We start from the raw sequence: 20,122 nt of genomic DNA, 5'->3' as shown, positions 1-20,122 counted from the left end.
TCATATTCAAACTGCAACTAATCACTCTATTTCCAGAAAAGTTTAAGGCCTGGAAGGTTTCTATGATCCAATATAAAATCATCTTTTAAATGGAACATCTGAGCTGCACAACCAGTGTGATGCACCTCTTCTATGCTTAATGATATCCAAAGGCAATTGGTGGTGTAGAAAGCCTCAGAGTTTTGAAGAACAGTTAAGCCAGAACAGAGCTATAGATCCCTGACAGTTGAGATGGTGCCAATAATGAAAAAAATGAGCAACCCAGGCCTAGTGCGTTCATGCAAGAAAATCAAATTACATGGTATGAAACAATGTAAAATGTTTATTTTATATTTACAGAGCACTCATACTGTCAACTTTTCCTCTCTCCTCTTGTTGTAGTTTTATACTGTCTGCAGCACAGTAGATGACTCTGGCTTGCCCATCTCTGCATATCTGTGGGCGATAACATTTGAACTCTGCCATTTAGGCAGTTTTTGCTTATTTCACTTCATTTAACACACACACAGACACACACACACTGCACACATGCATGCACACGCACGCACATGCACACACACACACACACACACACACACACACACACACACACACACACACACACACACACACACACTGACCTACCTTACAGATGGCTGTTGTGTCACTCTTTTTTTACACTTCTTTGCATTCAAAGCTTAACAGCTCCAAAGATTGTCAAGTATAGTGGTTATATGCAATATATGGGTTAAAGTACACGTGGACATCATAAACTTTCTACATGAAGACACGGCTCTTGGTTAATTGAAGTAATCACACTGCTGTTTTAGAAGCTGACATGAACGTGATAATATTGCCACCAGAAAATAATAATTTAATAAAATATCCAAAATTATGTACCTTCCAGACATTAGAAACACTCCTTGGCTTTCACTTTTCAGTTACAAAGGTTGTATTCAGCTACAGCCTGTTGCAAAGACTAGCAGACTCTGAAACATAACTCTTCTGCAGATTTAGATTTCTGACTACTGTGCAGGCATTTCTGTTCTTCAGAAAATAAATCCCCAGCACCTGTTTTACTCAACCCTTAATTTTATGATTTTTTAAAGTCTACATCTGTCTACTTCTTTACTTTAAAGCATAGTCTTTGCTTCTACATCACCATAATCCCCTGGGTCTTCTACTAATTAATTTCTTTAGCGACTTGATGTCTATGCCTACTTGGCTGTGTTAAGTACCTATAAAAAATTTGGCTCTTTGCACTTCAGTTTATAATTAGGCTATGATTAATGTTATTAATTAAATGCTTACTTAAACTCTTTATGTTGATATGACATTATCTTTACAAACTCTGACATATGATTTCTTGATTGTTGAATTAAGTGCTGCATTGTATATTTGTGGTTTCCTACATTTATCTTTAGATCTGGTAATGCTGAAAGGGGTAAGCTGGCTAAATGTTTATCTAGTTAACAAATAAAACAATTCAAGGAGCGTCATACCTGCATAAAATACAAGCTAACTAACTAAATAAATTAACAAATAAATAAGAATGGATTCAGCCTAGTACTTTTTTAGTGTTGGTTGATGACGTATAATTCTCTGCACCCTTGTGTTTAATGCTGAGTTGTTCAAACTGAAAATAAAAGTATCTAGTTTTGAAAGTAATCTAAATGTTGCTATTGCTGATGGGTTTTCTACATTGTTTTTACTATGTATATATTTTAGTCCTTGGTAGTTCTCATTGCTGAGTGGGTCATCACTTTGCTAAGCAGGTTCTGCAGTGCCTGAATTTATTTTGACTGTATCTTACTTTGACAGCTTTGCCTTCCCTAATGAAAAGGATATCTTTGATATTTCCACAAAGTGCACCTAGGCAACTAAAATGAAAACTGATGAAAATAAAAAATGAAATATATATGTGACTAATTATAGTCATACGTTCTTAACAGCTTCTCAAGAAAAAGTATTTTAGAACATAATGTGTTGTGATGCATACAGCGCCATGTGGAAACTAGTTTCAGAGATTGTGCAAAGTGTATCTAGCTTCATGATGTATCAGAAGTAATCAGATACAGACTAAAGAAAGACAGGCATGCATCTGCTGCAAATGGTTGCCTTAGGATATCTCGCTACATGGCTTCTTAAAATGTAAATGTTCTGCCCCAATTCAAGAACACTACTCTCCTGAGTAGTACGTAGATGCTTGCTTGGGAAAGGAAGTCTTGTAAAATTACACACCCCACAAAATAAAAGAAATATTTTTACAGGGCCAGGGATTGCTACCTTTCCCATTCATTATTGTCCGCACTCAGAGGTACTCCAATTCAAAGAAAGAATGATCAGTTAAAACATTAAAATCAAATTTAGCTTTTTCCTCTGCTGAGAAACTACAGTCTTGAAGTCACTTTTAAGTGGAACATTTCAAAGCCATATACACTGATGCAGCATGTAACAAGCAAGCGACAGCAAGGAAACAACATATTGACATATTGTGCAACCATGCTTGAGCACACATGCAAATGGCAATTAACATCCAAGCAGCTGAAGGAAAGTCTAAAAAAATAAATAAGTAAAGCTGGCGTCTGACTGTATGTTCATCAGTTTATACTTATAGTACATCCTGCATGAGATCCCGAAAATGGGAATTACAAAGCTGTCTATTACATCTCAACCACTATCCTAGAGAAGTACTGCACAGTTGTATATCCATACTGTACACGAATGCATGCATACTACACACAGACACACACACACACACACACACACACACACACACACACACACACACACACACACACACACACACTCACGCAGTACTGGCTGGATGTCTAGCAAAGAAATTAAATATTCACTAGAGCTGTATTTGCTTTGATGATGGATAATGGATACAGGTTTGAAGCACAATATTATAGGGATGTATGCAAGATACATTAAATTAATTTATTTATTTTGTATTTTTTATCTTTTTGTCAGTTGTGATACTCAGCAAGGAATGACAGACTATCAGACTAATCTATACAGTTTTTATTGGTTGTAAGATGAGAGATCCCATTTCTTTTTTTTTTTTAATCTCTTTTATAATGTTGCCACAGAATTCTAGCTTTAACTGCATAGTCTCTTATCTCCAGAAATCCTATCACGGCATCTCCCAGCATGACTCACACCAGAAGGGTCACCCAATAATGAGAGTACGAAAACCATGAGTCCTCTTTCTCCATGCATAGACTCTTGGGGTATGAGACTTTTCAGGAAACAGGAGCAAGAATTGGCAGGCAGGAGCTATCATATTATGGCATGTAGCCCTAACATCTCTCCCTTGATGCTGATGTCATCAAGTGAGTGTGGGTGGCAGTGGGAAGTAGCCTTGAGCATGCTACCCCACATCATGTTTATTGGGTGGCTGTGCGTTCTCCATTCTCTAGCACCCAAACTTGTCCCCTTCTTGCTTAGATGAGACCTCCACCAAAACTTCATGGGAGGGATACTCAACACGATCCCTCCCCCACAGTAGGCATAACCTTTCACCATGCCAGCACCATTAAGTGTCCTAGCTGCTACCTGAAGTTAAGACACCTCAACTGCTGTCAGGGCTTTCCCTCTCTGCCATCAATGTATGTTAAAATGAAGGATCACATGAAAACTAAGTCATATTTCTAATGGTCTACTGGAGAATTATAAGTGATCCTCAAAATAATTTTTCCGGGTAACTGTTCTGTGTTTGTTGTATACTTCCTAGTTTGTAGTCACAGGACTCTTACAACAGAACTAGGAAGTATGTCTTGCCCCAGCGTTTGTCAATTCCCAATATTTATATCTTCATCACTATATATTATTTCATATGTTTGACAGTCTACCTCAGCTACAATTTCCTTCAAGCAGTTTACATCACGCCAATAAAACCAAACCAGCTTACCAAGTTTTTTGTTCAGTTCTATAGGGTTAAATATCCAATTTCTTCTCTTGTCATGCCAAAAATCCAAATGCTGTCTCTTTATTCATATATACCACCAAGAAATTTCCTTAATTTTTGTACTTGAAGTACAGGAGTGTCTGTGGTAAATCTCATCAAGGAAAAGTATATTGGTTTGTGAAATTAGTTAACTTTATTTAATTGGTTTTACTTAAAAAGGTGTCTGCATTGGGCAGGCTGTAATAATTAAAACAATTATTGCCAGTTCCTAGCACTTATTGTCAGGTTTATATTCTTCCCTCACCATATACTGTCTCTTGAATTTACAGTTAAGGTCTTATTACAAGAATGTTACTTCAGTTTTCCATATAAAAAAAAATCTTTCTAGTGCCAAGACTGGACATTTATGGCCAGCAAAATACACAGATATCTGCAAATTGAGATTAAATTGAGAATAAAATCATGCAAAAGTAATCAAGACATGGATGAGATCCCAATGTTCACAATAAGGTGTTTCTTTACTGCACTTTGTACAAACTGAAGGGGTGGGATAACACTAAGGGATGAAAAACAGAGCCATACTGGCTACAGTTTACCAATGCTCCAAGTGCCTGTTGGAATAATTTAATTTGTTTATTAATTTCTTTTACCCTTTTGGCCACTACTGGCTATAATAATCAGTCTGCTATGAGTCAATATGCCCATTTATTCCCCATCACAGGTGCAAGGGTTGATATGGAGGGCCCTTGATTTACAAAGCCTTCAAGGATGGTTTGGTGTTTTATGGCTTCATGGACCTATCTCCCCATGTGCAAGCATGGCTAATCAAGTGAAGAGGGCAGTACAATGATTAGCAAGTAGTCCACCCAACTCTGAATTATGGGAAGTGGAATCCTGAATCTTAATCAGGAAAGTTGCACTTCCCTCTGTGCTCCCTATACACCCAACCCACCCCCCACACACTGCATGAGTGGCAAGCAGGCCTTGCCCTTTTTTCCTTTCACTCCTTGTCTGTTTACTCCACTGCTGGGGCTGCTAACCAAGCCCAGTACATCTGAGCAAGAATCAAGATTCCAACTCTATACACAACACAGCCAGGCTTAGCTTATTATAGTAAGGTTTTGTAATGAAACTTGGTAGTTTTTATAAGAAGACCTAAAGGACAACCATGCAATAAACATCTTTTCTATGACTAGAAGTTAATTTTCTTCCTTAAAAATATTTTTTGTATTTCCACATGCAATAAACAATGGCTTAGCACCTTCTGCCTCTATATGGCATTTCAGTGATCATATGAATACTGCTATTCTAAGAAATACAAGGAAAATCATGTATGAGAAGCTAAGGCATTATGTCATCTTCTTTGAGCAAAGAGTAGACTGCATTAAAGGCTTACACAGAAAGCAAAATCACACTGACATGTCCAACTCTAGAAGCCCATTTTTCAGTTAGAAAAATATGACAATAGAAATAACCACTTCAACCACTGGAGATTAGTGTTGGATTACTCATCAATCAATCTATCTGTCTAACTACCTATCTGGGTCCTTGACTAATGATTCTGCAATGTTGTGGGCCTTTATTGTGCAGGATCACAGTACAATGGGGATTGGGGTCTTGCCCATTTCCCCCCTGCCATGCGATCTCAGAGTTTGTATATATAATATAGATATATATATATATATATATATATATATATATATATATATATATATATATGGGTCTACTTCATTTGATCGAAAGACCATTTGACCTAAACCCATTTGATCGAAAACCAGTATTCAAGGCATAAAACTGGGATTTGTCCCCCTCCCCAATGTCGTGTGACCCTGGAGTTGGTATATATAGTTAGGGGGTGTGCGGGGGGCACAGCCCCCTGCATTGGGTGGGGGGGCAAAGCCCCCCACCTAGTTGCTTTTAAAAGAAGAAAATAAAACAAAAAGTACAGATTTTAAATTAAAATAGGTGGGGGGCTTCACCCCCCCTAACTATATACATATATATCAACTCCAGTGTCACATGACATTGGGGAGGGGGACAAATCCCTGTTATTTGCCTTGAATACTGGTTTTCGATCAAATGAAATTTCGATCAATTTGGTTTAGGTCAAATGGTCTTTCAATTAAATGAAGTAGACCCATATATATATATATATATATATATATATATATATATATATATATATATATATATATATATATATATATATATATATATATATATATATATATATATATACACACACACACATATAGATACATACATGCATAGTTTCTGGCCATAATGACCCTTTAAAATCAATGTTATTTAAATTACACCGTTTCTATTTTTATTTGGCGTAATTCCAAGTCTTCTTTATAACTTATCTCCTGGCCTTTAAGTACTTAGTAAAGAATTCTAAAAAGAAGTATACAAAAACTAAACACTTTTAAATTTCATTTGTGATTCCATAGTATGTCTCTTTTATCATAGCTGTTTCTTGTAACAGTATTTGCAATAATATTTTATATAAGTAGAAACTGCATTTCTACAAAATGGAGTACTGCAATTCAAACTGGTAACTTAGTATTATGCTGGAGTATTTTATGTTCTTTTACCAGGTAAGAACTACATGGAGGAAGAGCAGTAGATATAGCTTACCTCATGCTTGTCATGTTGACAATTCTTACACATTGGTGGAGAGGAGTAGTGATGAAAAACGGACCCAGAAAGATTATCAATCATGAGCAGTTCACTTTCAAAAGAGTCTTTGATTATCAGTGAGACGCTATCCAGCCACATATTCTCCTACAGATACAGTGACAAGAAACATGGAATGAGTATGTTACTACCTTTGGCTGATTTGAGTATTTGTACCTGCTACAGAGAAAAAAAACAAGTAGAGTGGCAGAAATATGCTGTTTGATACTGATGAGTTAGAACCAGGCATACCTGTGCAGGTGAGTGGTGTTTTCCAGCTTCATGTCCTTCTTCTATAGCTTTTCCACCTTTATTGTTTAAGGCATCAGGTCCAAGGGCTGGAGAGCCAGGACCCTGAGCAGAACAGAGTCCCTGAGCAAGCTCCATCTCAATCTCGGCATCCAGTTCTGCGTCTTCCTGTGCCTCTTTGTTACTGTCATCCAGGTGTTTCATCAAGACAGCAACAACCACATTTATCAGGACAAACTGGGCTGTGAGCACAAAGCTCACAAAGTAAAGAGGTGATATAAACTGAAGGTTGCTGAGGCAGCTCCTGTCATCTGTAGTGCAGTCCCGCAGTGTATCCTGAGAAAAAACAAACACTCTTAGGTACTGCTGCAGCTGTTTCTTTCAGATACACCAACTTCTAAAAGTCTCTTATGATTTTCTCTATTTTCACTGAGTTTGCTAAGAAACAGGAAATGGCTGTACTCCTTTATTGAGGAAATGTTTGACATCTACTGTCTGAATATTTTACTGTGTAAGGGCTATTTACTGCACTGTCTTTCCATGTGTCTATACTGTGTCACTACTTAATCCATCACACTCCTGTCTATACTGATGGAAAACTGACTCCTAAACAAAATGCAAAATACATTCATAACTATGGAATAAAGAGGTAAATCCTAGCAGCAGTAAGTCAGCAAGAGGGATGAGAAGATTGTGTGCTTCATCACTTCACCATTGTGCTGGAAAGCAGTATACAAATGCATCTCATCCTCTTATTTAAGCTGTCATTAAGTCAAACTCCCATAAACCCAAGAACAATCTACATAAATGTAACAATTGTCATATGCAGTATGACAAATATTTCACACACAGTGTGTGCACTCGTAAGAAAATCAACACATTGCAGTCATGGTTTAGCAAAATATATGCTGCAGAGCTGAATAAGAGGCACCATGCTACCGGTATAGTTCACCACATGAATAATCCAGGATAAAGGGTTTGATAAGCTGCCAGACAAGTAACCTTGGGTATCAGTGTAGTCTAACTTAATTTAGGGGTTCCCATTAGAACTACAAAAACGCCTTTTGTGGAATGATTTTTCATCGACACATGTAGGGCGAACAGGCAAAACAGCGAAGCGGCTGTTCAGTGAATTCTTTCTCTAGGAAAGAAGTCACTTGACCGCTTTGTTGCTTTGCCGTGTTCTGATGTGTAGTGTGGTTCCTTTCTGGTATAGCTCCCAAGCATGATTGTGCAACAGTTACTGACCTTAGGGTTAGGGTGCGGGTTAAGGTAAGTGCAAATGTATGAAAGTGTTTACTCTTTTTTATTTTGCGTTAGATGTATGGTTGAATTACGTGTGTATGTATTTTCAGCTGTTTACTTTTGTTTTGGGGGGGTAGAATTAGGGTTAAGGTAAGTGTGCATGTGTTTGGAGCTGTTTATGTAAATGTGCGAGAGTTACTGATCTTAGGGTTAGGGTGCGGGTTAAGGCAAGTGCATACGTTTTAAAATGTTTACTGTTTTTTTTTTCATTAGATGTATGGTTGGGTTACATGCATATGCGTATTTAGTTGTTTGCTGTTTTTTGGGGGGGTATAATTAGGGTTAGGGTATGTGTAGTATGTGTTTGGAAGTGTTTCATTTTTTTTTTTTTGGGGTTGGAACAGCGATTTCTATCCCTAGGAAAGAAATTGCTGTTCTGTTGCTTTCGACATTTTCAGCTTTCACTGAATATGTGTTGATGAAACACTGTTCACTGTTTTCAGCATTCAGTGTTTTAATATGAACCCTAATTTAACTGGGAGTACTAGAAGAACTGAAGTAGGAATCATAAGAAGTAAAAGTTATGGAGTAGAATAAAACAAAGAAATACATACATACATATATAAATAAATAAATAATCAGAGAACGCCTGTTTGTAACAGCCTCTCACCAAAATGAATACTTCAACAAAAATGTATCCCCCATTGTGTGTAATCCTATTATATTTACTGAAGAACAAAACAGGAGAAAGTTTGAATTGGAGGTACAGACAAGCTAATTATATAATTTCAAGGTCTGTTCTTCCATTCTGGTCTATGCATTGGTTTGTTTGCTGGCAGTTCTGGCTTTTTTATTTTATGGACTGTACTCATATGCACATCACTGTTCCGGGAAAAGTATCTTCCACTTGCTTAACTGTTCAACTGACAAGCTGCAAGTGGAAAATCAGGTTGTCTTTGATTGAACTGTAGATAACCTATCGGTATTTGGTCTGAATGAAAACATATTCAGTCTGATGACAGTCATCTTGCTATAGTTACCTGACTGTCTCTACATTGATAGTAGACTACACTTTTATATTGGCTGAGGTTGGTAAAGTCAGTGTGTCTTTTCATTAGAACATTAAAAACAAACTTTATTTTGTTTTTTAATTTCCTTGAATGAACAGAGTGTAAATGGCTGGTCTGTAACATAATTATCAGGGAAGAGGTCCTTGTCATTCAATTGACAGTATCAAGTACAGGCTGATCAAATAAACATTTGCAAAACAATTTTTATGACAGAGATGTTTTCTTTCTTCCCCACTGTTGTGCTACCTCAGAGGAGATTTGGGGGTGAGGGGGTGTCTTTCCACATGAGGATGTAGAGATGCTTGACCACCCGCAAAAAAAAAAAAAAAAAAAAAAAAAAGTTACCTCCCAGGTTCAACAAAGGTTGTTTTGCTGTTTTTTTGTTTTGTTTTGTTTTTCTTCATTGATTAATCAACATGTATCCTTGGTGAACTGATGATAGAAATTAGTGTGGCATGCTCACAACCCTTAAATAACTGATAATTTATGGAAGGCTTATCCAAACTACTGACTGCTTTCTTGCAATTTTTGCTTCCAATGTTTATTAAGGGCAAATGTGACTCTAGGACAAATACTTATAAAATATATAACTGTGCTCCTAACTTCAAAGACAAATAAGCATGTGAATTTCAATTTTCATGCAAAAATACCTTTTTTATGAAAAAAATAGTTAATGCGATTGTTATAAATTAATATTTAAAACAAATAAATGCATCACAGTTTTATACATGAATACTTACTTTAGGTCTATAGTCAGACAATACTGTGAATTTATGTTTTGATAGCAATTGTATTTGTTACAGTGAAGGGAAGGACAAATATACTTTTTATTTTGAGCTGGAATTTTTATTATTGATTTGCAATCAGATATGACTATTAAGTGATGATTATTCTTAATTTTGCTTGAACTCATATTAATGCAACATTGAATGGATAAAGCTTTATGTGAACATAATTTTCAGAATTCCTTGAGTCTTCTTGATACAAGCTCATGCCTCCCCAGGAATGTTTGCCTTACAATTTGGGAAGTGGTGTCCTTGAAGGCAATCATCTTTAAGACAGCAACTGATATGTATTCATGGCCAGAAGAAGCATCAGATGAAACCGCTTCAGCAAATGGATAACAGAAAAACCTACTGATGCTGTGCAAGTGCATATGATTGACCAGGATTTAATAAAGGATCTGAGTTTGTCCCATACAGGATGATGTTTAGAAAACTTCAAGGAGTAAGGGAAGCATGGTTGGAAGGTAGGAAATAAACTACAGTGGTGAATGGTACATTGCCAAAGAATATGGATGCTACTATAGCAATAACCCACACTTGGGTGTGGGTAATGCTGGATTTACCCATAGTTGGTGTGGTTTGGTCACGACGGTGAAGCCAAACAAAGACAAACAACCGTGGGTAAATCCAGCATTACCCACACCCAGAAGTAGGTTATTGCTATTATGCAATGACATTATTTAAGGAAAAAAAAATACTTACTTTTCTTAAATAATGGCATTGTATAATGCCTCCTTGCTGCCGCAGCTGTCTGGTATTCTGCGGCAGTTCTGATGTAATGAGCATGCGTATGCTTACGCAGTACATCAGAGATGTGGGTGTAAGCAACGGAGAAAGCAAGATCTCTGTTGCTTTTTACAAACTGTCTTGCTATGTTAAAGGAGTTTAACATAGCGAGACAGCTTTAAAAAAAGCAACGGAGAATCTCCGTTGCTTTTTTTAAAGCTGTTTCGCTATGTTAAACCAATTTAACATAGCAAGACAGCTTTAAAAAATGCAACAGAAGATCTCTGTTACTTTTTTTAAAGCTGTCTCGCTATGTTAAACTCCTTTAACATAGCGAGACAGTGTCTAAACAGCAACGGAGATCTTGCGTTCTCCGTTGCTGTAAAAAAAGACTTATACTAATGGAAAAAGTCCGGGCAACCGGACCTTTTTTCATTAGTATAAGTCTGATTTACAACGTGCACGCTGACCAATCAGCGTGCACATTTTGGAATATTAATGGGGGGTTGTTGTATAATGGTGAATAACCATAGATGTCATTATAGCTTCATTGACTTTCTTCATATTTACTTCTAACATATCTGGAAAATAAACGAGACTTAAACTCTATGGGAGTGATGCAGAGATAAGTGTGGCAGTGGATTATGAAAAAGACTGTAAAGAATGGCCTGAAAATTTGCACAAAGGGGTAGAAAGTTGGCAAAAGACATTCAGAACAGATACAAGTGCAAAGTACTACTCCTGCACCATAAAAGCCTTGATGTGAAGAATTAGCTAGATAGAAGAAAACTAATGACAAAGTACCTATCGGTATTTATAGTACCTGAGTGGACAATCTGGCATAGGATGACATAGGATGAGAGGGCTATGGTGACAGTTAACAGAATATTCAGTTCTGGGAGGTATCTATGAGCGGGGATAAACTTTAGAGCAAAGAGGTACTGCCCCACTGAAGGGACAGACAAGTAGCAAACATCAAGCTGATGGAAGAACTCCAGAGGAATGTTACCAACCTGTGTATTGGGATAAAGGAAAATGAGCATGACCAGAGTGTAAAGGAGCTGTGCTTCTTATTATTAAAGACAAGAAGGGATGGTAAAACATAAATGTGAACAAAGTCATGCTGTATAGGTGTGAAATTACCACCCTGAATGGGAAAAATTTGCAGATTGTTTTGATCAACTACTTCCTGGATCTGCAACGTACTTCTTCATGAGATAGCCACATCCGCAAGGGGCTGACTATTGAAAAGTAGAGTAGGAAAAATGCTGTAGAGCTATTCAGGAGTGTAACTGACACATGTTGAATGTAGGAGGAGAAATGTGGAGATGAATAGGAAGTAAACAGTAGCATGTCTTCTTTCTGCATGGACATGTAATGGCATATAATGCACTGTAAAGGTTTATGTGTACTAAGCTAGATCAAAGCCTGCTACGTTTTGGTGGCTGCCTTATCAGGAAAGATGTCAACATGGTCCATATTGTATTTCGTATATGGAAGCCGAACATCTGCTGTTTTTCTTGTATTTTGTCAAAAATCACATGCCCTTTGAAACCAACTTACTACCCACAACTCTTACCATCATGTGAAAGCAGATGGCTTCCAGTCTTTCACCCTGACATTTAGCAAGGGAAGGAGATATATTTATAAACACTTCCCTTTCTCACCTTCCTTTGACAACCAAAGCATGCAAGATAGTTTGCCAATGCCAAATACAGACAGTTACCCTGTCAATTGACCTGGAAAAGTAGTTCTAGAGTCCTAGTGTGCTTAGACAATAGCCACAACAATAAAATACACAGACACACACACACAGACACATACACAGACAAACACACACACACACACACACACACACACACACACACACACACACACACACACACACACACACACAGATGTACACACTCGCACATGTACACACCTGCGTATGCAAACATAAGTGCACATATCACATGTATGTGCATGTCACCCTCTCTCCCGTAAGAGTTAAAGGCTTCTACCTCTCTGATGAGGCAGAGATCATTAGACTATAAGACAGGGAAAACTACAGAGTACATAGTAGGTTCTCTGCCTGCCTTCTGTGATATGGCAATATTAGGAATGCTACACTTTAAATAATTACCTCACTATCATTTCTGTAAGTAAACTTATTGCAGACTGCTACCACAACAGTGGTCTGCCTGATAGCTTTATATATACACTTATGTGTATATTTGTACATTTTATTCTTCTAACAGAATGCAGAAAAAAATGCAGACATACCTTCATTATTCCATTCCAATTGTCTCCTGTCGAAACCTGAAAAAGTGTTAGAAAAGCCATTCCAAAATTCTCAAATGTGGCATGTCGGCTCATTCCCTCACATGGGTGGTCTTCATCACAAACTAAGAAGAAGAATATAAAGAGCAGCATTAATAACTCAATAGTTATGGTTTGTTTAAATTGTTGCACTGCAGAGATGGGCTGTTCTGTAACTGTAAAATGCACTATCCTCTCCTTAGGTGTTCAGTATGAAATGACTTCCAGACAGGAAGTATTGCAATACTCTCATATAGGTTCCCATCTCTGAATCTCTTATCACTCTCCCTACTTTGTGTTTTATTACCTGCAGGTCTCTGAATTCCACTATGGGATCAGATGCCAAATACTCTAGTCATATGGAACCTCTGACACAAAATAACTGACATTACATGGATATCAGTGTTCGGTCTTCTGGGAAACAGACCAATAATTAAACCCAGGTCACTGTCAATGCAAATGGATGTTCTCCCTCTTAGTCAAAGAGTTTGCAAAATACATAATTTTAAATGGTATCCCTCAGACTCTGTGGATTGGTTTGCAAGATTTAAACATTTCAACCATATGATCATATGAACACCACTTTCTATGACTTTAGATTTTAGTCTAAACCTTTTTTGTTGCCATATTTTAAACTGCCTAATCTTATGCCTTTTTTGTTTGCTTGTTTGTTTCTTTGTTTGTCTATTTGTTAACTGGATGCATAAGTTGGTCCTGAGATTCTTTACAGCCATGAGCTGGTCCTGATGAACAAGGAATACACATATCATATTTACTTAAAACATTTAAAACACTTAGTAGGGGATAACTATTGGGCGGCCATGGTGGTGCAGCAGTTAGTGTTGTCACCTCACAATAAGAGGTTCTCCGGTTCAATCCTCGGCTGGGGTGCCTTCTGTGCAGAGTCTGCATGTCTTCTCTGTGGTTGTGTGAGTTTCTTCCGGGTGCTCCAGTTTCCTCCCACATCCCAAAGACATGCTGTAGGTGGACTGGGAACTCTAAATTGGCCCTAGGTGTGAGCGCGTGCATGTGTGTGCCTTCTGTTGAAGGTTGGGCGTCGGGCTGGCAACACGACACCATAAAACTCCACTGCCAGTCATGAGTGGACAGGTGATCCACTATGGCAACCCCTAACCGGGAAAAGTCGAAAGAAGAAGGAGATAATTATTCTTGGGTAAATGGGAATATGTTACAGACAAAACAATTATTATAGACATACAAATCAAAATCATTCTGAAATCAGGGACTGAAGATTCATATGGATTAAAATAAAATAAAACAATCAACTAAAATAACAGCTGCTTTGAAAGGAATATATTTCAGAAGCATATTAACAATTAACACCATAACTGATCAACATTAGCCATTTTCATAGGTGTGTACTAGGCTAATGGCCCTGGGGCCTTTACAAGCCTAGCCATTGGATTACCCTGGCATAGTGCCACCCAATCTTAGTTCTCAGTGCCTCTGTCAAGTAAAGCCACTGGAGTTATCCCTGGGGTGAATTTCATGTTTCCCATCCACTCATCGAGATTTCTCTTGAAGAAGGTCAGGGAGGTGCTCTGCTTGACATGTGTGGGAAGTCTATTCCCTAGCATGGGCAGTCTCTGGGTTACGAACCTGTCCCTCCAGCATGTTCTGTTGATTGCGGTAATGAGGATGAGGTCTCTGGAGCGTGTGGTGTGTAGGGATTGGGATTTCTTTAGATGTAGCAATTCTAACAGAGCTGGGTCAAACGTGGCTTTGTAAGTCAAGCAGAGATCGCCTCTAAGTAGGCGATATGAGATAGAGAATAGTTGGGAGTTTTTTGAGTCTGTCCATATAGGACAAGTTTTTAAGGCCTAGAATCCTCTTTGTGGGGTACTTTTGCGGCTTCTCCAGTTGTTGCAGGTATCTAGTGAGGTACACGCCAAATGGGGCATTGTACTCGATGATTGGCCTAATGAGGGAAGAGTAGAGGGAGACAATGACCTCTTTCTTCCTGGATGCAAAACCCTTAGTAATGAGATGTGCCACATAGAAGGACTTTCTGACCATAGTGGCAATGTGGTGATCAAAAGAGAGGTTGCTGTCAACCTGTGTTCCCAGATCTCTTATAATGCTTCTTTGTTCAGTGGACTAGCATCAATGTGGTAATTCATGTGAACTGGGTTTTTCCCAAAGGAGATGACGACACATTTTTTGGCATTGAGCTTAAGGCCATGGTTCTGACACCAGTCATTGGTCTCAGTGATGCCATTTTGTAGGATGTCAACATCACTTGGGAAGTTAATAATAGCTCCCAACTTGCAATTGTCTGTGAAATTTGTCAGCCAGAGTCCCTTCATGTTGGCCTGGACTTCACAGAAGTAGATACCAAACAGGAGAGGACCAAGGACCGAACCCTGTGGGGCTCCACTCATGACTAGTCGGCAGTCTGACTTGGAGTCAGCTACTTTCACACTGTGAGTTCTATCTGTGATCCAGTTTGCAACCCACCTAGTGATATAGGGGTTGATGCCAAGCTTACTGAGTTTTTCTATGATTCCTGAGTTGGGAATGGTATCAAAAGCCTTGGCCAGAACAGGGTAGGCTGTATGAGCCACCTTGCCTTCATCCACAGGTCTGGTGACTGACTCAAAGAAGTCAACCAAGTTGAGCAGGTATGATCTACCCTTCACAAAACCAAACTGTGTGGGATCCTGAGTTTGGAGATCCCCTATATCCTTGTTTATTAGGTCCATGATGATGCATTCCATAGCTTTGCATATCAGACTCATCAGGTTAACGGGGCGATATTTCCCAGGGTCTGTAGTCGCTCCTCCTTTATGGAGAAGGATGACTGCAGCAGTTCACTATTCAGTAGGGACAAAGCCTGAGGTGAGGCTGTGATTGAACAGGGCACACAGGTGAGGTGCCAGTTCACTCTGTAGTTCATGTAGAACACAACCAGGGATACTGTCAAGTCCCACAGAAGCTGTATTCTTGGCCTTGGGCATTGCTGTTTTAACCTGTGCAGCAGTAATACTGGGTGTCTGCCAATCTACTGGTATTGTGATTGGTCCTTTGGGGGGATAAAGTTGGCACTGAATCTGTCGGCCAGTATACTGGCAATATCTGTTGGCTCGGTATAGGAGATACCATTGTGCAGTAGCTCAGAGCAAATCTGGGTATTGCAGTGGAGAGTCTTTACATAACTATAGAAGGCCTTGTGGTTGTCTTTACTATCTGCTGCAATTCTGTTTTCATAACTAGCTTTAGAGGATTTGATGAGGGATCTCAACTTTTTGTTGAGGCTGATAAGGGAGTTTTCCCAGTCTTGGGAATTTGGACTTCACCCTATTCTGCATCAGTTTCCTCCTTCTGTTGTAGAGTTTGTTTATGGCAGGGGACCACCAGATTGGCTTCCTTTTTTTGGAGGAGAGCGTCTTGGTTCTATTAGGTATGGTGAGATCCATGCAGTTGTGTACGTGTTCATACAGTGCATTGGTGTATGATTCTGCGGTCACGCAACTATTCTCCATTTGCATGGGTGCCGTGAAGTTAGCCATCTCTGTTTTTATTTTTATTTTATTTATTTTATTTTATTTTTACATTTCAATAATCCGAGGAGAGAACCAAGCAGCTGTTCACAAATGACTGTAAGCCACGAAGTACTATAATTTTAACATATAACCAGTTTATTTAAAACCAAGACACGTTTTCGTCTCTCTAAAAAGAGAAAAATTCTTAGCTATTGATCAGTTAGCGTATGAAACTAGAGGGGGACCTACTTCAATTTTACTGGAATGCCATGAACTTGAATGGCAGTTGTCACTAAATGCATTCTGCCACCCAGGTCTTAATGACAACTGTAACATCACTTGTTTTTTGAAACTAAAGAGTTGTTTGAGAAATTAAATTCTGATAACTTCGACTTTCCATCTTTGTTTATTACTCCATAGCACCAGGTAGATAACTGTATGTTTCCTCATTCATCTGAGTAAATGTAGAAACATTGTTACAAACTAGGTTTTGTTATCTCATTATTAGTCATAGTAATTGGTCTGTGACTACTGCAGCGGATATTGGAAGTAACTTGTATACATTTGTTTTTTAAATACTGGAGTTGTTTTTGAATATTGGAGTTGCTTTTCTAAAAACATATACACATTTGTTGACCTGTATTTTTCTACTGATATTGCTTTAAACATCGAACCTTTCCCAATCCAATGGGACCAGCTGATTGGTTCGAATTACTAATTACCTAAAGCGGAATTTTTAAAAAGGTTTTTAAAACTGTTTTTCTCTATTTCTGATGAAGTTTCTCTTTTTAGAGAGACGAAAACGTGTCTTGGTTTTAAATAAACTGGTTATACGTTAAAATTATAGTACTTCGTGGCTTACAGTCATTTGTGAACAGATGTTTGGTTCTCTTCTCGGATTATTGAGTGTGTGAGTTTCCACTGCTTCTTTCCCTTTATTTTTACATTTGTTTATCGGGAAAGTCCAGATAGGCATGTGCCCATTTTCAGTGGAGGCCCGGGGAGAAAAGCTCCAAGTAATACATTGGCACAAAAACAAATCAACAAATCAGACAAGTATTAAATGTGAATTATAGCAACAAAACTTTTTGTGGTGTTACAGCTGTAAAATAGCTGCACAAGTAGCATTTGCAATACATACATACATACATACAGAGAATTTGTTAATATTTGTTGTCATGGAGGTACATTTATTTAATGGTAGTTTAAAGAAAGGCCATATTCAGATATACAGAGGGTTTAGAAAGTTAGCTTTGGAGAAGTTTTTCATGGTGGTTACCTTTGCGGGGGTAGGGGGTTGGTGGTAGGGATGTGAATTTCCAAGGTGATTAGTTTGTGGTTGGATCTAACCAGGGAGGAGCTGACTATTGCTGTAGAGCAATGATTGCCCATGTTAGTAATGACCAGGTCAAGGATGTTGCTACCACTAGTGGGGGTAAGAACGAGCTGGTCCAGGGCATTGGAATTAATGAATTCCAGGAAACGTTGGGCAAGTGTATTGGTACATGAGTAGTTTACCCAGTTATTGGAGGGGTAGTTGAAGTCGCCTAGTAAGAAAATGTTAGGCTGGACCCTAATATTCTCCAGGGTGTTTAGGAACATGGAATGTGAGTCTTGCAACATGGTTGGGGACCTATAGCAGGCTACGACCTGAATCGCTGCCTTACCCAATGTTAACTGCACCTGAAGTATCACTGGTGCATTATGGTGGGCTACCAGTCTGGAGGTGTGTGCATCCTTTATGAATATGGAAACACCACCGCCTTTGGAGCTTCAGTCCAAGTTTTGGGGTTGAAAGGCCTAGTAGTGCAGGGATGCTTTCTGCTGCCTTGAACCAGGTCTCTGTTATAGAACAAATGTCGATGTTCTGCATTTTAAGGAGTGCTTCAAGTGAGTGCATTTTGAGATTTAGACTTCTAGCGCTGAGCAGCACGACCTTCAGATTGCATTTGTTTGTAGCTGTTATGGCGGTAATTTGGTCTTTGGAACCCCGCCTAAAAAGGCATTATAGGGGTGGCAAGAGCCTTGGCCAGTATCCGGAAGCCCAGGGGTGACAGATTCAGGCCATCTCTGGCAAAGCATCGAGGTCTGTTAATCATGTCATCTCAGGCAGACAGACACTGGATTACCGTAGAATGACACCATAAACTTAGCCAGTTGTTGAAATCAGTCATTTTCTGCTTGTACTATGGTATCATTCTGTGTGATGGTAGGATGCTGCTCAGGGCTAGGGTCATACCCGCCTGGGCTACATAATCCGAGAACTCCTCCATGTCTCTTTTCATGTAGTCCAGGGAGGTACATCTCAGGTCATTCACACCCACATGTACAATGGCAGAGGCATATTTGTACCTGTTGTTGCGGGACCTAAGTGCATGCGTTATGTGGCAGATCCTGGCAACTGACAGGCAGCTGACTGTTACTTTCTCCTTATTCAACCTAGTGAGTGGGACATCAGTGTGCCTCACTATTGAGTCACCTATGAGTAGTGTGTTGGGCATGCTGTTTTGCCTTAGGGGCTTTGGTTGAGTGGCACACTGTTTAGGAGAGTTATGCATCTCGTGATTAGTGTTGTGTTGTGGTGGTCGAGTGTGTTTCTGACTTGGAGGTCTCTGCTGCTTGGGTAGATGTTTATTGAGAGCATCCATGAAGGTGAGTGTGTTGATTGTGTTTTTATGCAAAGGGACTGCTGGTGTGTGTTCTGGAGGGCTATGTGTTCCATGTGGTGTGGTGCAAGTGTTGCCCTTCTCCTCTTGACCAGCTATTCCCATCTTGACTGGAGAGTGCGTGGCTTCCAGTTTGGATATATAAGTGCATCTCTTGCAAGTCTGAGTGTTAGAAGGTAAGAGGAGAGGGTTGTCGTTGTACAAGAGGCAGTTGCTACATTGTCTCAGGATGCCCAAGTTCAACAGGTTAATAGGAGAAAGCACAGAGAACTGACCTTTAGACATGCCAGGAGGGGTGGGCATTGATAATAAGTACTGAATCCATTTCTTTGTAGAATGTTTAGTGCTGGTAGCACTTTTGTGTGCTACAATAATTGCTACAAGAAGTCTGGTAAAGTGCTAGACTAATAAGCTAGTAAAAGTGCAGGAGAGGAGAGAAAAATTGAAGAGCAGGCTCGTATCAGTATTTCTGAGTAGGAAATTAACAATTTTCTCTATAGCATTGACATGTAAATTGTAGATGAATGTTCTTGTTGCTTAGTCTTGAAGGAGGTGTTAAGGTAACTAATTTTAAGTAACAGGGAACATTATACTTAACTTTTCACCTATTGCTAGGCCAAATGTTGATCTGTTTAATCTAAGGGACCCTTAATTCTGGATTCTCAAGCAATAGTTTGGAGCAGTTGGAGCAGCTGTTCTAATTCACATTCTAATAGGAGAGATAATCATGATACAACAGCTTAAAAGCAAGAGTGGCCAGAAACAAGGTGACATGGGCTGTAAAAGGGAGGCAACTGACTTTCTATAAGGAAATCCTATGGTGTTCACTATAAATTCTGTACAGAGTAGTTAAAAAGGTACTAGTGCTAAAATGAAGTTCAAGGCAGCAATTGCCAGGGCATATTGTAAGTTATGTGTTAAAAGGCATAAACTATTTGTTCCTCTGGATTCCGATGATGGACAACAAATGTAACTTAATAACCTGTTTCCAAGCAATATCAACTCA

At 38.9% G+C, this 20,122-nt stretch overlaps 1 protein-coding gene across 1 annotated transcript in view; it reads right to left on the bottom strand.

The window, feature by feature from the left end:
* CACNA1I (calcium voltage-gated channel subunit alpha1 I) overlaps positions 1-20,122 on the bottom strand; it is a 3,136,920-nt gene that overhangs the window by 317,622 nt on the left and 2,799,176 nt on the right. The window contains exons 29-31 of the mRNA XM_044073362.1: positions 12,912-13,033; positions 6,824-7,156; positions 6,533-6,679 (exon numbers count right to left, since the gene is read on the bottom strand). Of these exons, the coding sequence (XP_043929297.1) occupies positions 6,533-6,679; positions 6,824-7,156; positions 12,912-13,033 (602 nt within the window). The remainder of the gene's footprint in view (positions 1-6,532; positions 6,680-6,823; positions 7,157-12,911; positions 13,034-20,122) is intronic.

This window comes from Protopterus annectens, chromosome 1.part0 (assembly GCF_019279795.1).
Source record: "Protopterus annectens isolate FY-2018-M chromosome 1.part0, PAN1.0, whole genome shotgun sequence".
Lineage (NCBI taxonomy): Eukaryota > Metazoa > Chordata > Ceratodontiformes > Protopteridae > Protopterus > Protopterus annectens.
This window is presented reverse-complemented; position numbering and strand designations above follow the sequence as displayed.